The sequence below is a fragment of the Fistularia commersonii genome, chromosome 25 (genome assembly GCF_037954325.1).
Source record: "Fistularia commersonii isolate RoL2024-O1a breed Wild chromosome 25, RoL_Fcom_v1.0, whole genome shotgun sequence".
Classification (NCBI taxonomy): domain Eukaryota; kingdom Metazoa; phylum Chordata; class Actinopteri; order Syngnathiformes; family Fistulariidae; genus Fistularia; species Fistularia commersonii.
The window spans coordinates 6558990-6581958 of NC_141308.1; the positions used below are offsets into that span (position 1 = coordinate 6558990).

At 39.7% G+C, this 22969-nt stretch overlaps 1 protein-coding gene across 2 annotated transcripts in view; it reads right to left on the minus strand.

Annotated features, from left to right (window-relative positions):
- sema6ba (sema domain, transmembrane domain (TM), and cytoplasmic domain, (semaphorin) 6Ba) overlaps positions 1 to 22969 on the minus strand; it is a 30560-nt gene that overhangs the window by 5088 nt on the left and 2503 nt on the right. Inside the window, exons 2-17 of one of the 2 annotated variants that reach the window (XM_086173259.1) lie at positions 21407 to 21506; positions 11224 to 11347; positions 9844 to 9955; positions 9038 to 9098; positions 8877 to 8939; positions 6535 to 6633; positions 6365 to 6455; positions 5079 to 5198; positions 4487 to 4575; positions 4160 to 4377; positions 3949 to 4080; positions 3559 to 3708; positions 3211 to 3387; positions 1835 to 1975; positions 1206 to 1283; positions 478 to 539 (exon numbers count right to left, since the gene is read on the minus strand). In XM_086173259.1, the coding sequence (XP_086029385.1) occupies positions 478 to 539; positions 1206 to 1283; positions 1835 to 1975; positions 3211 to 3387; positions 3559 to 3708; positions 3949 to 4080; positions 4160 to 4377; positions 4487 to 4575; positions 5079 to 5198; positions 6365 to 6455; positions 6535 to 6633; positions 8877 to 8939; positions 9038 to 9098; positions 9844 to 9955; positions 11224 to 11329 (1699 nt within the window). In that variant the 5' untranslated portion in view covers positions 11330 to 11347; positions 21407 to 21506. The remainder of the gene's footprint in view (positions 1 to 477; positions 540 to 1205; positions 1284 to 1834; positions 1976 to 3210; positions 3388 to 3558; positions 3709 to 3948; positions 4081 to 4159; positions 4378 to 4486; positions 4576 to 5078; positions 5199 to 6364; positions 6456 to 6534; positions 6634 to 8876; positions 8940 to 9037; positions 9099 to 9843; positions 9956 to 11223; positions 11348 to 21406; positions 21507 to 22969) is intronic. The other variant, XM_086173258.1, reaches the window with a different exon arrangement.

The window sequence follows — 22969 nt, forward strand, 5'->3', positions numbered from 1 at the left end:
AGGAGTGACATCAGTGTTTTTAGTAAAAGATTTTTCCAGCTTGCTCGCTGGCAACATTTGCTCATTCCTCTGTTACATTTTTGTTTTAGACTTAGGAGGAGAATAATGCCTTGTGGCTTTGCAGTAAGATGTTACATTAGTCTTATGGTCCTGTCTTTGACATCCTCCTAATTTTCAAATTTTCACATGTTTTTTTATGCTGGGTTCTGACATCGAGAGACATCGAAATACTCTTGTGAGTATCAAAATTAAAGTGGGCTGTTATGAGCTGGATAACACTGAGGTAATGTGCTTCATGAATGACATTATAACAATAATACTATTATCATTATCATTTTGTATTTTCCTTATCTCTTTTTTTTCAGAACAAAATGTTCATGTGCATAGATGTGATGGGGGATTAAGCCACTAGGTGGAGACTTCACTTAGTCAATACCATACAGCCAAAAGCAGCCATGTAATTTTGCTGCAACCTACCATCGCAGTCCCCTAAATGGGAGGTGGCATTTCCATATTCTACATCTTGTTGAAAAGGGAGCCTGCAGTCACAAAAAAAATGGACACATCAGTTCACAATAGTGAGACAGCAATTAGATATTTCCCTTCCCTGATAACATACCTAACAGGGATTTAAAAAAATTGAGGATGGCTGAGAGAAAAGGGGTTTTAAACTAAAAAAAAAAAAAAAATTAACAATAGATTTAGAATAATGGAAAAATTACTTGGAAATTTGATGTGAGCAATAGACGAAATTTCCATTAAAATACACTAGAATTATCTGATGTAATTGGATATGCTCCTGGTGCAACTATTGATTTTCTCTTCTCACATGCCTGGCCTCAGGGAGGTCAGTGGTGCGGGTCAGATATACAAGTAGCAACAATAACTAGTAGTCACATTGTGACAATGTAATATACTGTGATTACTTGTGAAAGTGTGTTGCAATATTAAGCCAATTCAATTCTGACCTAATGAACTCATCAGTTCCTGCTTCCTCGTGCAAGTTGCCAGTGGGCTATGGAGGCGATTATCTTAGCTTTAGAAGGCTGAAAAAAAAGGGCACATTTTTCATGTGGCCCAACTTTGTGCAGCAGCGCCACCCAGTTGGAGATCTGTGTCAAATCTCATAGAGTTACTCAGCAGGGCAGAGTTTCATGTTAATAGAACCAAATGCTGCTAAGAGTGGCAGCAGATGAAGAACTGACCTTGTTCCTGGTCTCAGGAAAGAGCAGGTGCTGCCTCTGGTCCAGCCACAGTATGGATCTCTGGAAGCCAAACAACTTCTGCAGACACACATAAAAAGGTCAAAATTGCTAGAAAAAACTAAAATTAACCTTCCGAATGTACACATAGGGAACTTAGCATCACTGTCAGCCGGCTTTTTCTCAAACGTCTTGACTATTCAGGGTATTCACTGTAGACAGTGTCTGTTGACTACAATAGGCAGCTGCCATTACCATAAAATATGACATGTATCCCTTTGATAAAAACATCACAAAAAGTTTCATTCGTGATCTACTCAAAAATGATAGTGCTATCATTTTAAATATAGAGAACATCTGAAATTATCCTCATCCAGTCACATATGCCACAAACAGTTGCTATCAGACACATTAAAATAGATGTATGGAAGCCTTACACTACATTATTTGAGTGGAGGGGAACTTTATAGAAATTAGGTTAACAAAGGTTGGAGAAGAAAGACAAACCAAAATAGCGGTAGGGTGGCTGACAGGCACAACTACTTGTAAAGTAATCTAACTATTAGCCAAAAACTTCAGGGGGAATGGCAAATTTCTCTTCGAGTAAAAGTCTGGGACTTTGAACAACTCACTTCATGCATCGAGAGTGTAGGTGGCAGCGTGATGTGGGCAGACGGACAAGACAGGAAGGGAAGGCCAGCAGCAGCGAATGACTCGTCCGGTCCAAAGACAAAGACAAGAGCTGGCGAGCCTGAGGGGAATCCTCGCCGCACCTGGAGCCAGAGAGCAGGAAGTGCGATGACAGAAGTTGTGGAGGGAGGACTCAAATAAATCTGACAGAGCAAAAAGCCTTGTGTAAAAGCTGGTGAGAGACCCAAGTTGGAGTCTAAAAGATCTGTTTTATTTCTCTTTCACGGCTCAGATGGCAAGAAGAATTTGTCACGCTTGTCTTTCCAGGGTCACCTGGCCATTGATGTTCACTTTGGGTGCAATTAAAACTAGTTAAACTGCCTGTCGTCATTGGAAAACATGGTATTGATGCATTGTGGACAATTTAAAATCATTAAACTATATACTGCCAACGTTCAGCTTTTCAACCGTCGGTATATTTTACCTCGCTATCCTTGTAAAACATATATTTTACATAGATATTTACAAATATCTACTTGCCATTATTAAGAGGCTTCTCAACACAAATATTGATTTCAGCTGCCCACATCATGCTGGCTAAAGCAGGTTTTACAAAAACATGTTCAATATGAGACACAAGAATTTACATCAGCTTTGCATTAAAAGAAAAAGAACTTGTAGAAATTTCAGTGTTTTTGCCGTGCATATCTGTGCTTTTTCTTGAAAAGGATATGTATGATTTTGCTCTAGCCCCTACTGGGAACTTAAAAAAGCAACTATGGTTCACTAGTCTATCCTTGGGCAATTCTGCATACCAATGTGACTTTTTTACAAGAATACGGATAACTTAAATTGTTCAAATTCACCTTCAGTCAGACGGCTGGGTCTGAGTGAGATTAGCAAGTTTATACTAAAAAAATGAGCCAGGATCACAGGAAAATAGCGCACTATTTCACTCCACGCACAACGGCATTGAACACGCAGCCCAATGCAGTGGCTCCATATTCACTCTCTGGTGGAAAGAATCATTGCTTCTGCAGATTTACTCTAATGAGATGGCAAATAACAACAGTAAGTCAGCAAGTAATGAGAGATGATTGGGGCTTTTTTCCCTTTTCTGGGGAATGTTACCGCTGACACCATGCTCATTAAGCTACCGTCTCAATGCTGGATAATTGGGGGGATTTGACACATTTTCATTTAAGTACAAATGTTCAAGATTATCACTTAAAGTTCACCCATTTCATTATCTGATTATGCTTTTAAGCCAGATCCCAAATTTCAGTTGCAAATAGAAAAAATAACACCCAAAGCTTGGAGCTGTGATGCAGCAATATTCCGTAAACTTGCGTAGAATTGATTGGAGGATAATACTTACTTTTCTGGGTTGAAACCCTCCACCTCTTCCAGGAACACACTGCTGTGGGAAACTGAATCTCCACTGGGAATCATTAGAAACTTGAGGATGGTCCCTCGGTTTGAGCCCAGGAACAAAACTGTCCGATTCTTATGAGGACCAGCTTCCGTGTCGACCACCATCGCTGTCAGCTGGTACCTACAGAGACAGATGGGCTGTAAAAACAACATCTAGTCCGCCTTGTTCAATAAAATCCATTTCCTCTCCCAACTATAGGCTGATGCAAAATGCATTATTTAAAGCTCCCTTTTTCTTGACGTAAAGAGGTCTGCCTCTGCTGCTATAAGGGAACTGGGTTATTCTGTGTACCGTCCCATAGTCTTGACCACCCAGGGTCTGTGCCCAAGCAGCGGAACAGTCTCATCCATCAGTGGGTGTGTTTTCACAAAGTTCAACACTTCGTCTGGCAGTGTTGTGGAGGAGCTGAATCTGGATCCCTGAACTGCACATCCTCCGGGTCTGCATGCAGCAAAAAAGATTAACAACAAGACAACGGGGATATGATTCAAGTAGGAAGAAGAATAAAACACCCAGAGGGTTTCAGTTTTACGGTGTCTGAAAGTTGAAGGGACATATTTGCTGAATAGGGGTGAGGTTAGTGTGTGATTGACAGCTGGGGCTTATAGCTAGGGAGAAAGTACACTCCAGTATGCAGTATTCTGTCAAAGTTCTCCTCACATACACTTTGCATTACAATACCTCGGCTTAGGCACCACTTCGTCTGGTACAGGAGTCCAAATAGACTCGGGGGATTTCTGTTCTTTAAAGCGTCCCTCGAAAACATGAGCGAGCTGCTGCATGTCAAACACACACACTGCAGAGCCAGGGATGCTAGGGGTAGATGGAAGAGAAAAAGAATGAATAGAAGGAAACAAAGTTGTTTGTGCACAAAGTGTGTTTGTTACCGTACCTGTTGGGTGGTGTGGAGAAGAGTCCCAGGATGACGTCTCGTCCCTGCATGTGTATGATGTTGCTTGTTGCGTGTAAGAGGTTGAAATAGAAATGCGAGTCCCCGGGGACGGAGCAATTGAGCCGAGCTTTCAGAAATGTGGTCCACTGTTTCTCAAGCACACGCTGAGAGCCACCCAGGTCTGCCTTACAGACACGGGCCACACGGGACACCATCACCTAGAGTAACAGGAGGATATTAAACTTAAACCGAGTGGTACTATAAGCTATAAGCTACTAGTTATAAATTACAATGAACAAAGGAAGGTAACAATGAAAAAAAAAAAACCTTTTCTAAATGATGAAACTCCATGGCCATCTCTCGGAAGAAGAAATAAATATGAGGCCCCCATTCCATGGCGCTTACAAAGTAGGGCTCTGGAAATTTTATGGAAAACCACTGTGAGACAAACACCCACACTCAGATACAGAATCACAACATAGCTAAGCAGCAGAGCCACACTTGAGGCCTAACCTATAGTCCACAGTCCTTGACATGGTGCTGTAATAACAGCCACATTAATGTTGGTCGGTCGCTGTCCATAGAGTCCCTCATTGAATATTCATGCGCTGCTTAATTTATCATCTTGGACAACAGAAGAGAAATTATCATTTATTCATCCCACGCTGTTTCTGCCGTGACCTGTTAAGGACTTGCTTCGTCCACCGAGGAGAACAGACTTGCTTCGAAGCTCAAACCGCTGAACCTACAGAGTCCAGCTAACCTCAATATTTCACCCTGCCTGCACTCCATATATTATAAATGGGTCAAACCATGTCTGGGCTTTGAGAATGAATCTCGTTTGGTCGTTTAAAACATAATTAACACTTTTAGAACAACCGTCGGTGATGGTTTCTGATGTCTCTGTCCTGAAAGGTACCTCTAAACCACTTGGAGTCATGTTTGACTGTCCGGAGGGCGGGGCTGTCACTGAGGCTACGATAGATCACTGCATCGATGGCAAGGAAGTCTGTCACAGTACCAGTGAAAAGACTTCCATCTGAAAGCAAGAGACACGACCAGAGAGGGGAAGAGAGGGAGATTAAGAGGAAGAAGGGGAAGATGACGGATGGAGAGATAGCGCAAGGTCAGGAAGATTAAAACCAAACAAGCAATGAAGCAAGAGGGCTGATGATAAATCATTTGAAAAGGTAAATGGAAGGGTACAGATTCTTGTCGAAATCTTCTTGTCGTGACAACTGAACTTGAATTTCTTCACTTGAAGACGTTTCACCCCTCATCCAAGAGGCTTCTCAAGTTCTAATGACGTGTCGGGAGTTTCTGAAGCTAACTGCCAGGGTTTTGGGCGGGTCTAGTTTATGGTGGCTTATAATCCAAATGTAAGAGTTGATCTGCAGAAACGAACAAAGATCGCCTCTTTGACTCCTCTCTCGAGCCATCTGTCTTGTCTGGCCGGAATACCGAAGTGGCAGGACTCCGCAGTCCACCTACACCTGAAGGACAAAGGCCATTCTTTTGAAGACAGCAAAGTCCGTATTCTGGCCAGAGAAGACGGATGGTTCGAGAGAGGAGTCAAAGAAGCTATCTTTGTCAAAACAGAAAAATCATCTCTGAACACAGGAGGGGGCCTCAGACACAACCTTTCACAAACATATAACACCGTACTGGGATCAATACCAAGACGGATTAGAAAACACGGCTGAGGACCATCCGCACCCTCCACACAACCAGGAAAGATTCATCATCGGTAGCAGCCCCAGGTAATTTCCACATGAGCCTCAGTTCATGTGATCCAACAGGTTTTATTCCTTGTGTTGCTTTACAGTTTCACATTCCAATCAAGGTAATCCCACAAAAAAATATTCTTTTGTCCCTAACGAACCCAATTAGCATAACAACCCCCTTACATCCAGTTTCTGTCGATCAACTCTTACAGTTACATAACAAGCCACCATAACCTAGACCTGCCCTAAACCCTGACAGTTACATTCAGAAACTCCCCACGGGTCATTAGAACTGAAGAAGCTTGAAGACTGAAACGTCTTCAAGTGAAGAAATTCAAGTCCACTTTCGACAAGAATTCACCATGACCTGGACGACTAAGAACCTCCACAGACACAAAGGGTACAGATTTTTCAGTGTCTGGAGATGGAGTGAGTCTGAGGTCTAATAGAAATTCTGAATTTTCTCAGCTTTCGATACTACCTGCGAACAAAGCTACATTGGCGTGCCGTGGATCATATGGACAGCGCGCCATCCCACTGACAGGCTCTCCTACCATTTCAAGTGTGTCTCTCTATAACAAAAAAAAAGGATAAGCAAGCTGGCAGCTGTTCACAGAATGGCGAGTGGATGTAAAACAAATAAGCACTAACTGTGTAGTTGGCGCACAGTGGATTGAAGGCATTTGTTCCACATACAAAGAGTCCACCATGCTGGCTGAGCAGAACCTTGATGAAATTACGGCACTCTCCCTGTAGGAAAATACAAACGTGAATCCTTACAGGGGACAGAAAAACAACATCCCATAAGCTACATTTTTGGACAAACACTAAAGTCAACACTACTAGAAAATATGGAGAGAGTAAATTAAATAACCCTCGGAAGAAATTATACCCCTAAATGGCAATTGCTTTTACAGATGTCCTGAAATAAGAGGGTGCTGACTGACCATAAACCAGCCACTCAAGAATTTAAACTTGATGGGTTTCCCTCTGATAACTTCTATAAACCAAAGGAACCAGTAGAGCTTGCTAGAAAAATTTCAAGAGGACAAAACAACCACGAGTGAAATTCAGTAGATGTAGACAATTATACCATATGAGAGGGGAAAACTAACCAAAAAAAAAACTTAAAAAACAGTCTCCAGATTAAAGGTTGAAATACAAAATAAACAATGGCTGAATTTCACTTTGCGGGTCGGACCGAGGGTCCCGGAACCATTGATTTTAAGAAAATTAGCAGGCTTTAGAAACTAAATTCTCCCTTTCAAGATGTGGTCCGGCATGCTCAAGCCTCTCTTTTATATAATAAAATATTGTTCTTTACAAAGCCGGGTTTATTTTTTGGGGAAATTTCTAAGCAAACTGAATGCTGGCTCCTCTGCTGGCACTGCTATCTCTTAGACGGTACATGTTGTTTTCCCAAAGAAAAGCCACAAAGAAACTTCAGTGAACCAAAGCCCGTTAGGTTCGCTTCCCAGGTAATGACGTCTCACAGGCACACGTGGCTAATTTTCACAGCAGCCATTTTGACCTTGCAGTGTTATTACAGATCCCATGGCTGTTTCTTTAATGACCTGCCCAGTACACCGTTTAAGTGCTATAATTTGGCTGGCTTCCACATTCATCTGCCATTAACAGGGAGAAACATTCAAATCTAACACAAATCGTTATTTTTTTTTATTATTAAACAGAATAAAGGTGCTTCAGCGAATCCGATGATAAATATTACTTCTTAATTGACCATTTTTCCTTAATTTTTTCTTTTGAGAGAGGCACAGAGACCTGGCCAGCTGAGGCCCTTGGGACTGTGTCTCGGCAGTTAAAGCATCATTCAAGGGTAAGCTCAGCTGTAACACATTAATAACATTAATTACAGTCTCGTTGTTTTACTGTAGGTCAGGGTCCTGATATTTTCCTCACCAGCTTGGTGAAATGTCTGTGTCACACTCAGTAGAATTGGATCACAATTGATCTGATTAATTCCACCTATGCTCACCGTGCTATGACAAGTCAAAATAGCTGCTGTCAAATGGCCCATCAGTCACTGTTAATTATATTACTTCCACTAAGCCACCCTCTACTATGAAAGTCTTCTAACATGGATTTCAACAAGTTGATGTTTCACACCCACCTGCATCCCCGCAACTACTCCGATCAAAAAAAAAAAGTCACTCGGCATCCATACCGTCTCCTATTCAGAGCTTTGTGAATTAATTTCTCCGTCTGAATGTGAAAGCGTTCACTGATGGACTCCGTCTCTGCCGAGTCTTTCACAGTTTCTCTGCCATGAAGCAATCTTTCCTGTGGTTTCCTCTCTTTTATCATGGCTTTAATTACTTATTTCTCTCCAGTATCTTCAGTTCTTTCATCTGTGTTCTTTGAGGCAACATACCGTTTCCTTTCCCTGCCTTACCCCATCCTCCTTCTGTGGTATTTGCTGGTTTGCCTTCCGTGTACACATCCTATCTCTACTTGTACCATTTTTCCTCGACTGATTCCAATTACAAAACTCTTCCCTGATAATACAGTGTAAAATATATCCCATATCCTCAATTACTTCCTTCACCTTTGTCACATGTTTTGCATGACTGGCTTGTGTTGTCGAGAAAGCTAGACTGCATACAGCTTGTGTTTAAGCTTATTTCATTTCAGAGCATTATCAATATCACTTCATATACACTTAATTCATTCATTTTCCCAAAAGTGAAATATTGTTTAGGTGGAAAGTGGCCACAATACAAGAAAATGTCTGCAAGAAAACGGCCATAAATCTTCGTGGACACCTTTAGTTTCGGGTAGTGTTCCACCGAGCATGTTTGATTAAATTCTGCTTCTGTATCAACTAGATCAAATTTGTGCTAACTGTACTGTACGCAGGTGCACCTGGAGGAAATAAGGTTTCTCTAACAGCTGTTGTGTCTGTCCATGCGTGGGTTTGTGTCATGCTGATGCCTGTAAGAGTGCATTTCACTGTTGGAACACAAACACAATACCTCGTGTTTGCCCTTCATCCGACACACTCGAATGTCATTTTTGTTGGATTCCCATGTCCGTTTCTACCAAAAAGGGACAATGAAAATGTGCATTATATTTGTGCATGACATATTTTTCTTAGTACTTTGTGTTTTTTGGAGTACATGGAGATTACTCTTACCTTGCTATAAAACATCTCATCACCGGCCATGTTATCCAGCTCGACTCTGTACAAATCGTCCCTGCAAGCAAACACACATTAAGATAATGTACAACACACATTAGTGGGTTCAGCTGGGGGTCAGTCTTTATTTTCAATTATTCAAAGGGGCACAGATGTTTTTAAAGTTGACATAGAAAATAGGCCCATGACTCATAATCACGAGAAAACCAATTGGCATGTTTGTCTTCAATTAAAAACAAGACAGGTATTTATTCTTCCTTTTCTTTAAAACCTCAAAAAATTATGAGTAAGTATGAGTTGAAGACAATCAGTATAAGTCACATATGAAAATGTACAGACTCTTTATTGGATCGTAAGACCAGACTGATTGACTATCAAAACACATCTACAAAACTGTGTTTAGTTTATGGCAAGCAAACTACACTGGAAGACAAAGCAAGACAAAACAGCATCTTGAATTTATCCTTTTGTGAGTTCCATCATTTGATCCTATAAGTTCAATACGTACTGTATTTAAATGTGTGGATCAACATGTAAGGTTTTGCTATTTAGTTAGACCCAGATTTACCCTTTGAGACAGAATGTTTTTGTCACTAAAAGAAGCCAGTACTTCCCTGTATATATTGTGCATGTGTAGCTTTGAACAATCAACAGGATTTGACACAACTTCACCCGAGATGAGACTGAAAATGTCCTCTATGGAGTGACAGCAGATGGAGAATGTGGCATCCAATGAAAGTAAAATGATATGAATGCAAGAACACATCAGTAACACACAGTTGGATGTGGTTGCCGTTGGTTACCTGGCTCCAATGTAGAGCGTGCGGTTGACTTGGAGTACTGTCTGGATGTGCAGCTCCTGTTTCTGTGCTGAGCGATGAGCTCTGCCCAAGAACACTGGATACCTCCTCACCACTGGCACAAGGAGAAAGTGGAGTATTTTAAACAGCTACATTTTAACTGCTCTGTTCAAGGGCATTTTAAGGACGGTTAATGATTGCACATCCATATTTACCCAAATAACTCAAGTAGTTCATGAAAAATAACTTTTCTCAATCCTTTCTTTATGGGGTCTACACTCATTCCGGATAATTTAGTTCAGGAAAACAAAGCTATTCGCAAGAGAGAAAAATTTCACAGCAGTACAATTACTACTGACACAAAGTACTCAACTGACTACATCCACTGATGCCTGTACTTGAAAGATAGAAAAAATACATATTCACTTTAGTGGCATTATTATAATTGATAAAAATAAATACATACTGTAATAATGTTTACACACAAAAATAAAGAGATGCATCTATTTGTTTAGAGCATTGAACATTTGCCCCTGATTTATTTTTTTCGACAACGGTTTGCTTCTTAGTTTTCATGAACAGTTATTGATTATGTTTTACATTTAAATGCAAATGTAACAAAATCAATTGTGTAGTCATAACAACATTACATTTTGGTAACGTTTTTCATTGAATGATAAATAAAATTGCTATTTGAATCAAATTGCTGTATGGACACACACAGATACACAGACACACATACATACACAAACACACACACACACTGTTATTAGACATTATTAGTGTTGACAAGGGACTTACTTTCTTCTGCCATATCAGACAAATAAGAAAGTACAGATGAAATAGAGAGAAAAACTGGCCATATCTGACTATTAGAAAGTTTCAGAGGGAAGGATAACCTCCACAGGGAACCCTCGTCAACCATAGACAGAGTGGGAAAACAGCTCATTGTCCTTGACTGAAATAAAGGATGAGATGAAGCAGCAATTCATCTCCTCTGTCTCCTTGGCATCTCCCTTCCAGCCTAAGCTGTCTCTCTTGTCATCAGCATCGCGCCATCCAGACCAAATCTCGGCCAATTTTTTATCTCCATCGGTCTCTTTATCACATCTTTAATATGTTTATTGCATTGTCTTTTCTCTCTCTCTCACCTTCTGTATTTTTAATTTCACCTTTCTTTTATTCTGCCATAGAGGGGGCACAGTCTATATTTATCTATATGCCTGGGTAGCTCCAGTGCAGCTCCACACCATGCTTTGACCTTTGACCTATGATTTCCACATCCACCACAGAGCCATTCATCAATGCTATACCCCCCTCTACACACACACACACACACACACACACACATAGAAAGAAATAGATAGAGAGAAGGACACGTACCCTCCACTGGGACATAGCTGAGAGGATTGGGCTCCTCTGGGAATGAGCCATGAGCCAGATGAAGCAGCAGGAGAAGAAATGTGAGGGGAGGAGCCATGATTGTCATGGCAGCAGAACGTAGGCACTGTTAACAGAGAAGGGAAAGAAAAATTACATTGTTGTGCTATGCATTTGTCATACATGTGACTTGTTACTTTTGGGAATGTTTATCTTTTAATATGTGGAAAGTGTGTGTGTGTGTGTGTGTGTGTGTGTGTGTGGTCAGGGTTCAGAAGTGCAACAGGGTCAGCATTGCCATCAACCTGGCTTCAACAGGAAGTCAATGTGTTTCAATTGTCCACTTGCAAGTGTAATGGAGATTTATTGTCAGAAATGTCCCTCCATTGTCAAAGTTTCTGAACCAAAGGGAATTCTCACAGTCATATAACACATCAAGAGACAAAAAGCTTCAGGATTCCAAAGCTATGCCATCTGTTAATGTTCCTTTCACTAATTGTACTTCTATACATACATATGGAGGCAAGATTTTTGGTAATTGGCCACAGAAAGGGATCACCCGGTATTGTTTGGATGGATACTAGAATGGAAAAGAAAAGAAAAGAAGCTGCAAAAATGCTTTCTCAAGGCAAAAGACCAAAAAGAGCCTAAATTACAAGTATGTTTTCAAAAGTAAAGCCATCAAGACATTGTTCAAGAACTGCCACACAGCATCTGCAAAGATGAACAGCAAATGTCATGATGTAAGCTTCTAAACCTGGTTCACTTCAATATGTAATACTGAGAACTGTGGCTGTAGTCTGACCCATATATCATGGGACTGAGTCAAGCCACAAGTTCCCAGTTTCTAATTGTATATCATCAAAAACAAGCATGCATAAGTACACATGCCTCCACAATTCCAAGTTCAAATCTTGAGCCAGACTTAAGCCAAAGTTGTGGGCATGACATCATGAAGTAGCTCAGCAACTTTGAGGATGGAGTGTCAATAACAGAGACAAAAAGCCAATCTACCAGGTACTACCAACTGAATGGGATAAAAAGGACAAGTACAGAAAATTTTGACCAAATTATAGGTGGGGAATATGAACAACATTAAGAGCATATTCATATGTAATTTAGATTTTGATGCAAGTAACAATATTAGTGTATAAATCACAACCTTTGTGTGATCCCTGAGTTTTACACATTTATTGTAAAATTATTGTTTCAAAAAATGCAATGTACTAATAATACAGATTTACTTTTGCAGCCTATGTATTACATTTTTCATTCTTTTTCATTCTTGAGGTGTGATATAATCTGATTTTTCCTTCCTTTTAAAATGTGTAAAGCTAAAATGGAAAAATTATCTATGGCTCAGACTTGTCTAAGTAAGATATGGTAACTTTTCTCTGACTCCGTCCTGAAACAGTGGCCTCAACAGCATTTTATAACCAGGCGGTAAAAGGGAATAAAAAAAATAAAATAAAAAAATACATTTGAAGCAAAACTCAATTTCATCCACATAAAATACTATGCCTCTGAATTCAGGAATTTATAACGTTTCATGCCATGAGCTGCTCTTGTGCATGATGTTTTTTTCTAAGAAAATGTGGTCATAATACTTGTGGGTGGTCATAAGTCCAGAGGTGGGGCTCAGGTTCACATAACATGAAACAAAATTTTCTCCTTAATGCGATTGCAATCCTGCAATGACTTGTGACCTCACTCTGACATGAGTCTCATTATGGAGAGACTTCATTCTCACCTAGAACCCAAATGACGTAAAAAAAAAGCAATTATGGTATAAAGGGTGTAAAAGTAAAATGTTATGGCTTTATTTGAAATTTCACTTTAATTTATTTAGTTTTTTTTATCTATTTTTTTTTAAGATTTTTACTGTTGGGTTAAAATTTTGCTAGAAAACCAAACCTAACAAAATTTATGGTGTCATAAAATACCATTCACCATTCTGATATACATCTCTACATCATTATCATTACTATGGGACATAGACACTACATACATACATTATTTGAATGTTAAAGGTGTTTTTACAAATTTCCTCTAAATGCCGGCGGGTGAGCTGCAAAGCCTGCAAACGGTCTTTGATGTGAAAATGCTTTGAAAGGAAAGCGGAGATATAAAGAAGACTGAGAAAGATGTTACAAACGAGAGGAGCAAAAAGGGCGGAGAACTTGGGATTTTGTCTTTTGTTGCTGAATGCCACACTAAAATCTCAAAAAATGTGAGTTTGAGGAAACCGATGGATAGAGCTTAGAAGTAGAAAAGATGTGAAAAAAAAACAAACGCTGCTCCCTTTAAATCAGGCTGAACCCCAACCCCCGCTTATTTCTTTTCATCTTCTGTCTGTCTCCCTCCATCACCCACCTCCTCCTGTAATTTCTTTTCATTCCTATCTCTCAGCTTGTCTGTTCCCAGATAAAAACCCAGGCACTGTTTTCAGCGATAGAATACCAGGTAGTGAGGCGGTTGTTGCTAGGGGTGATGACAGCTGCTATTTGAAGCGAATGCACGCAAACAGACATGTATGTGCACCTAAATGCTTGTGCCTGATCACCGAGGCACATGCACTCACCTGCATGCGCGCACGCACTCACGCACACTCTATCATGTATAAATATCCTAATGATGGTAGTTTTAATTCAATTAATATTAAATAAAACTTTTTCTTTTTCTAGCACGCGTAATCATTATAATTAAATTCAGCCACACAAATGAAATAATAACATTCAATCTTCTCACACAAAGATAGGCCCAGCTCAGTAATTTTATTTGACCATTTTAATAATTTTACATAGGAATATGTTGTATGTAGTGTGACTAGATGACATTGTAAGTACTGCATCAGAAACACTTTTATTACACTTGCATCCTTTCATTCATGGCATTCATTTGGTGGCATCTTATTATTACATTTTTTTGTCATTTTATTAAAAATGATGGTTTGACCAATTCCAACATCGATGCATAAATTAGTTTGTTTTGTGTCTATACAAATTATGTTTTGCTATTTTGTGCGTTAGGCCGCCCACATCAAGCTCAGATCTGTCCAAGGTTTTCTGCCTGGGCGAAAGGCATTTTTTACTTGCCGTTGTCGCCAAGTGCCTGCTCATGGAAGAATGTTGGATTTCTGTTAATAATTTGAAAGAGTGTGGTCCAGACCTACTCTATATGCCAATTCTGTTGTACTCTGATGCTATATAAATAGAAGCAGACTTGACTTGACTTGACAGGATTTAAGTTCTGAAGGAAAGAAACATAGCAATTTGACAAAATAAAAGAAAAAGGCACCTTTTAATTCTATGAACATTATCTTTAGGGTCTGAATATTTTCAATTAAATTTAACGACAACAAAAAATATGAAATGTGTTCCTTATCTATCTCAGGGAGACACAAATAGCGACTGTTGAAGTCTCACCCCTTAATAAGTACATTCACCTGTGTTGCCAGCACTTCAGCTTGTGACTGACAAGCTGTTTGAAGACATCAGTGAGCAATGTGGGCTGCACACTATTCACCAGGGGCCACTTCAAATGAAATTCTAGCCTTTAGATTGCAGGTCTGACATCTCTGAGCCTCCTCATCATCGGATGCTGGGGGGAGGTTGTTTCATCTGACTCTCTGGTAAGATTCTCCAGACTGGAAATGATGCATGATTTAGGGTTAGCATCATTTGATTATGACCATTTCATGAGAGGACCCTAACGTACTGCTTAATCCTCAGATGAAATTCTGTTGGACTGAATGGATTGAAAGGATGGATGGTTGGAATTATGATGGAATTAAATGAAGCGTGGGGTCCAGTGAGATTAGGCATCATATAGCTTTGTCTCATTAAATTTCAGCATTCCTCCCTTCTTCCTCACTCCCCTTTCTTCTCTCTGTCGCTCTCTCTCTCTCTCTCTCTCTCTCTCTCTCTCTCTCTCTCTCTCACACACACACACACACACACTCACACACACACACAGACACACATACACACATACAGACACACACAAACACACTATCTTGCAGGCTGCACATGAAACACACCAAAATCTAAGAAACAATCATTAATAAGGCCTCTCATTAGAGTGTGCATTGATTAAAGATATTGATCCATTTGATCCATAAGATAAACCTTTTGGTTTGGGCTGGTGCTGAGACACTGTGAGTTACACGACACCACTATGTCAGTGGGAGTAATTTCATTGCCAAGGGACTATTCTTTCACAGTTCAAGCTCTGAATTTAGCTGAAAAGTAAAGGACATAGGATGGATTGAGAAAATAAGCTAGTGCCATAACTTAAAAAACTATAGCTTATCAGGCTACAACAAAACAGTTAGTGGAGAAAATAGCCATTAGTCAATGGATAAGCTAGTGAGAAGAAAAAGTTATGCTATTTGTAGTAGCACATGCTGGTGAGATAGGATTAAATGATGTGACACTGACATGGATATGATTTGATCTTTGTAATGAAAGAGACAGTCACGCAGTATAATCTAACCTCATCAGACAACCCATTAGCAAATCACCTACTAACTCTCACATCATTAACCAATCAGCAGGTCACCTGCGAAAAAGCACGATCACCTGCTTTCAACGCTTATCAGTTTGTCCATATGTTTCAGTTTCATCAGCTGGGACCAAACTCTATTTCATCAAGCCTTGTTCTCCAATGAGGAGTTGTTTACCTGCCATAACTGATCTCATAGAAGCAATGGGTGGAAATGGGGTGTTGTGAGTTCTGCTATAGTCCTCTCTACTAATACAGTATGTCAACAAGCAATAAGAGATAGACTTTTTAGTAACCGTATTGTTAATATTTACCCATGATCTTGAAAATGTCCTGGTAGCTGAAGAGATACTCATATTTGTACGGGGATGCACTTTTATCCTGTTTACCAAAGACAGGAAAAGCAGCATTCCTATCAGAATGGAAGTGCATGTACCAACCATGAGGACATAAATCGAAAAAGGCTTTAGTTGTTCAGGCCAAACTAAAAGGCTACTGCGGCTGCTGCAAGTACTTCAAGCATCCAACACTTACAGGAATGAATGTTTTCGGATGGCTTAATTCACACACACACACACACACACACACACACACACACACACACACACACACACACACACACACACACACACACGACAGAAGCTAAACAAGTCAAGTCCCAACACATATTGACTTCGTCTTAACACATCAGTCATCACTAATTTGTATTTTGTAAAATGTTGTTTGAATCAGTTGTTGTGATTAGGTCTACAGGGGGAATCTTTCTCGCTCGATGTCTCTGTGTGTTAAGCTGCTGCAGCCACTCCACTGTGCCTTTGTTACCGTAGCAACCAATAGCAATGCGAGAGCAGAAATGTTCTATTGCAGTTCATGTAATAGCAAGAAGGGTGGGTTCACGCTTTTACACATACATACGCAGATATGTATGAGCATGCATGCCTACACGCACACTTATAGCGACACGTATAATTAAATGCTAACCCAAACACATCCACATTCATGTGTGTGTTTTTGCCCATGGACACAGACAAGAGGAGATTGGTGAACCCACTCCTCAGCAAGAAGGGGGATGGGGGAACATTTGTCTTCATATTATCCACACATTAACAGCTTTTTTTAAAAGTAATAGATCAAAAACTAAAACAATGGACAGCATTATTCACGAGGACTTTCTGAATTCAACGAATAAATATTTTAATAAGATTTGCATTTTTAATATGGGATTATTTTTATCAATCATTACATTGTACTTAAAATGGATTTTTGAGCTATCAGAAGAAATAATGAATAATGTGACACTAATAGACAGTAATTGAAACTATTAAAATGTACTTTGTATGGCTTTAATAATATTACTAAACGTCATTTTTTTTGTTAGTTTTCATTAGTTTTTGAAATATGAAAGTACCTTGATAAATGAATTACTGCACACACAAAAAAGAGGACAACATCTCATGACATCTCATTCAAATGATATATTTGTTATATTGAGTTTAATTTTAATGTAAAGATGTTTTTTGCCCATCTATTTGTAAAACATTTACAAGATGTTTGTATTTTGTGAAAAATACTATATTTTTGAACATTATTTGGTTAAAAGTTTATTATTATTATCAACAAACAAACACTTTTCAAAGACCTCATCATTACATAAATCATGTAATTTCTTGGCGAATGATATTGTGCTAAAACAAACTGTAGTCATGTTGAATAACTAATTATAACTTATAAATGTCAGTAGGTAGAAATGTTCAATATGTAACGCTGTGTATGAAAATTGGAACCAATGGCACATTTAGTTTGAAAGAAAATTAATTTGCACAAAAACTGACTTGCCAATTACATCATCATCCTCATCATCTCACACACACACACACACACACGCACGCACACACACACACGCATGCAGGCATGCATGCGCGTGCGCACACACGCACTCACACACACACACACAAAGGTGTAAAAAATACTTTATATATCCCAATGTCACTTGTAAGGAATTCTTGATATATCCTAGAGAGGGCTGGATAAGAATCCTCCCTATTCTCATTTGTATGAGATCCTCTCCTTGAGGACGTTATGCAGGTTAAAGATGGCCAGAGGGTAGAAATACAGACATGGGCTAAACTGGGAGAAGTGGGTCACCTTCACACTCCAGTTCTCCATTCCACTCTCCGCCCTGCTAGCAAGACAGCTTCATTTAAACTGAAAACATAGGGTGTAGAGAAGAATAGACCTGTGATAGCATAAGTGAAGTATTTCTCAACATGAAAAAGTATGTTTTGTGTCCCCAGAAGAGTTGATGAAAAGGTCGGCCAAAAAGTGAACAACATCAGCAACAACAGGATGCATAATTATTACATTGCAGGTTTGTTTACAATGTGAAGATTTGAGGTAATAACAGTTGTTAGTTGAAGTTATAGTTGGACTTGGTTAGGGTCTTTTTGAAAACCAGTGCGCATAACATTGATTTCAAGTTTTGCCTTAGCCCGAAAAAGTGAAAAAGCTCAGTACTGATATTATCATTGGCACACCTGTTGATTCAGTGGTTATTTATAACAACTCACTAGATAATTTCAAACACCGAACTAGGAGACAATTAAATGACCACAGATGGTTAAATTTGTAATTTGGTTTTGACAAGCATCAGTACTTGATTCCATCTTCGTGTGATGGCGAACCTTGCACCTTTATTATATAAAATAAATCCATCAGTAAACTAGTAAAGTGACAAAAGAAACAATCAGAAGACTACCAAAAAATCCAAGGGAAAATACACAAAACAAAGCCAGAGTTCCTGAATCAAAGTGAGACATTACATGATATATTCTTTAAAATTGAGTTCAAATACATTAGAAACAGTAATTTTCAATAAGGTAATAATATAAAGATTATGTGATTTGACTGCCATCTCCATTACTAAGCAAGCATACTGTATATATAATATACTCTACCCACCCACATACAAACACACACACACACACACACACACACACATTCGATTTATAAATTGTTTAAGGATGAGCATAAAATGAAAAATGGAATAAACAAGTGGAGGAATTCAAGGCAGGCTTCCATACTTCATTACTCATGAACAGAGGGGCTACAGAACAGTCTGACAACTCCAAAGCAATATAATTCAAGCAACCACAGTCAAGCTAATCCACCGGATACAATGGACATTTTGGAACGATATGCGAGGCTCCACAACACCATCATCAAAACACCAAAGTGATGAACTGTGTTTTTGGAACAATGGTTTTCCTCCTTTCCGCACACTTCTGAAGACGTGTGAGGGATCAAATCTGCTGTGGAAATCCAAAACCAGACTCAGACACTTCATATTATGCTTCATTTCAGTTCTAATTCATCCACACATTTCTGTACTGATAGCTAGACTTTCAGCATCTGATGTAAGTTCAAGATGACTATTGTGGGGATTGTTATTCGAGGATACATCAATACCATCAATCACAGAAACACACATAAAGGCAAGGACAATATATAGTGAAGAGCATTGATGGGCACACAATTTAGATTCAGAAAACACAGATATAAACAACCTCCCTAGAAATGCTTGCACACATCAGCACACACAGACACACCCACAGTCTGGCTGTCTTCAGTGTTGGAATCACTGTGTCAAGTCTGTATCTTATCGAGGTGGATAGTAGGCGATATTCTCTCAAGGGGAGGCCTGCGTCCTAGGAGCAGGTCTAATCTGACTGGAGGGAATCTGTCTTTTGCTGTTAAATATCCTAAAATACTATTCAATCTACAGGGTCATTTATATGCTAATACAAAGGCTACTTCTGCATGGGTCTTTGACAGAGCTATGTGGTTAGGTGTGTAAGTGTGTGTGTGTGTGTGTGTGTGCGTGAGTGTGTGTTAAAGTATGTGTGTGAGGCATGAGACAGAAGAAAGAAGTAATGATAGTGAGTTAGTAATGAAAGAGGTTATAGAGAAATACAAAGAAAATATGGAGGTGGAAAGTGAAAGAGGAAGGAGATGAACGAAAAGAGAGGAGAGAAGATACAAGACTGGGAGGCAGAGTGATATCCCCCTGGGTGAATGCCAGAGGTAATTAAAAAGGATGGACAGAGCTGGAGTCTAGCCAGCGAGAGCTCCATCTCCCCTCAGAATTCTTCTCCAATCAGGCCTTCTTCCTAAAACCTAATTGCTGCAAGTGGCAGACACACAGAAAAGGCTACGGATGCTGGTAGTTTGCAGCTTTTAAGCACACAGTTTAGACACCATTAATAAATCCAAAATGACTTGAGTCACTGTCAAGACCAGGCCTTAGAAATAATAACCACCCCGCACAGTCACATTTAAAAGATTTTGTTTAACTGAGAAAATGAAATAAAACAGTCTCAAAGGCCAAGAACTAGTGTCCCTTGATAAACAAGCCCAGACATGATCAGCACTTCACTAATAATCAAACAATATTCAATTACCTTATGAAGTGCATTGGCCAGATCCACAACACATGATCAATGAGAATTCATAATGCACAATGCAGATGTATACGCATCTCGAGCTAAGAAAGCTACAGTGAATACCTTGGAGACTTCGGCTACGTCAAACAAGCAGTATGAATGTGTTTTGTTTTTCTCCATCGATTTATCCTAATTGAAAGTGGTCACATGCCCCTTCAGTTGTTTATAATAAAGCAGCAAACTTGCTTTTCTGAAAAATCTGACCTCCTATTTCCATGAGGGTGGGAAGATAATGATTGAATTTTCATTTTTTTTGGGTGAACTATTCCTTTAAGTCCAGTGCATTCTCCCAGGAAGTGGCTTTAAGTCATACTGACACACACACACACACACACACACACACACACACACAAGCGCGCGCGCGCACACACACACACACGGTGCTGTACTGAGCTGCAGCAAGGGCAAACGTTACTAACCAGAGTTTGACTGCAGTAAGCACATATACATTCACTGCACAGCTCTGAGCTAGAGGCGATCACATGAGTATGCAGTGCACACACTCAGACACACACTATGAGCAATGAGTCAAACACACATACACACCAGCCATGGCAATAAAGACGCATTCTAAAACACATTAGGGGTGAGAGTTTTCATCTTTGAATGGAGCCTGTTTTCATGGTGTGTACAGGGTGTTACTGTGTTTTTTTCACATGGTGTTAATGGCGCATTTCGCAATCATGGAGTCTGAATATAGAAAGGAAACTGACTTTCATTTTTCTCTACTGGCCTGATGGATGTCACATTATATGAGAATAAATTGAATTGTTATCCAAAAATATCATTGTTTTGTTGCATAGTCAGCCTGACATGTTTTGGTGTCCACAGTCCAACATCTTCATGCCTTTTATTTTCTACTTCGCTGAAGAATGGTAAATAAGCTGAGCTAATGAGGCAGCATTACCATATATCTCACAACCTGTTAGTAGCCTCTCTATGCTGGTCTGAAAAAGGCATAGCATAAAGATGGCTCATATTCCTAACATGTTGTTCATGGTGAGCAGTGATCACCAGAAAGGGTAAATATAACTCTGCAAAGAAGCCTGCTCGGAGGATCTCAGCTCACAATAGGTGGTCTATATGCAATAAATATCAAAACGGGAACCTGCTTCTAGATTGACATTTGAACAAATACATGGCTTGGTGTGCACACACCAAACACACTTTCACAGAGTACACACCCATGCGATGTAACTTCCCCTGAGACCCGTCTCTTCTCTTCACAGGTATAATTCTGTGTCTGTGGTGCTTTGGTACTCCTCTCACAGCTATGACCGGGCCCTGGATGAAAAGCCATAATTAAAAGAGAAAAGTTGCGTTTGTGCTAAGAAGAAATGGGTGTGGGAGAGGACAGGATGAAGGAGAAAGAAAGATTAGCAACAACAAGGCTCCGGCAGGCTTCAAAACATCCCGAGTAGCAGGAAGACAAAAGAGTTAGATGCACATTTATCTCCCAAATAAAAAGGTTCTCCAAATCTCTCTGGCTAAAGTGCCATAGGTAAAGCCCAACAGTGGCTTCAACGCTTTCTGGACAAAAAGAAAAATGGAAAGAATATGAGATCAAGCCTGGGAGAAATATATACCGCATACACCCACCTTTATTTTGTGTCAAGTACTTTGGCGTTGGCATTTGAGGAAAGGTTACTTGGTTATTTGCTTATTTTGTTCGTGTGTCTGCCTGCAGATGTGTGTAAGTGTTTGAAGTGGATTCTCATTTTCCCACTTTGCAATTTTGTGATGTAAATGAGATCACAGAAGGTAAGAGATTGGACCTCTCTGTTTCTAAGTTGAAGAAGCTGTGATATCTCTCACAAGTAAATCACACAGCACGTTAATGGGAGAACCTACAGCATGCAAGGAGATGAGCTCAATTGACAAAAAATCAACTTCTTACATGCACCACGCTCACAACAAACACACATAGATGATACACAGAAATCCTAAACAACCACACTTATACAGATTATGCAGGAGTTGTTATTGAAATGAAAGCCTGGAGAGTATCTTGTGTTTTGCTAGAAAAGTAGGAAAAATTGTATTTTCCAAAGTGAGCACATACAGCCACATGAGCGGAGAATGTGCAAAGGGATGCACAAGAGAAGGCTGCACCTCAGGGGAGGAATCAGTGAAGACAGAGTCATAAAACACAAGATGTCTGGTCAGTGTAAAGTATGAAGGATTTCCATACTGAAAACGACTGCAAGGCATTTTTATAAAGGAAATGTTGCCGGTGCAGCAACCAAATCCACATGTTTGGAGCCACACCGGCCACCTGAACATCATTTATTACATATCGTTTATGATACTGTGGACAATTTAGAGTCTGTCAAAAGTAAGACTCCTCATCTTGGGTGGTAACTATTATCTTCTCTTTATGTTTTCAAACACCTGTGAGGCTTTGCCTGAAAAGCCCTGTAAACCTCCTGAATAGCATCACCGAAAGGATTTTCCATAAGGGAGTGTATTTTAAATGGCTGTCTCAAGATAAAAAAAAATACTTTCTGGCACATGAAGAAACAATGCCTGTATGGCTCATGACCCCCTGGCCCCTTAATTCTGTAGAATGACTCCCTGAAGACCACACTCAGAGGATCCTGATGGAATAGGCCATCCTTTGCAATTCGGTTCTTCAGGCAGTATTTCCCTTAAGGCTATGGAAATTGACACCCTTTTCAATTTTGGATTTTGGTCTAAAATGAATCCACTAAGCTGTAACTCCGGGCACGCACTGTGCCGTGTGTAAT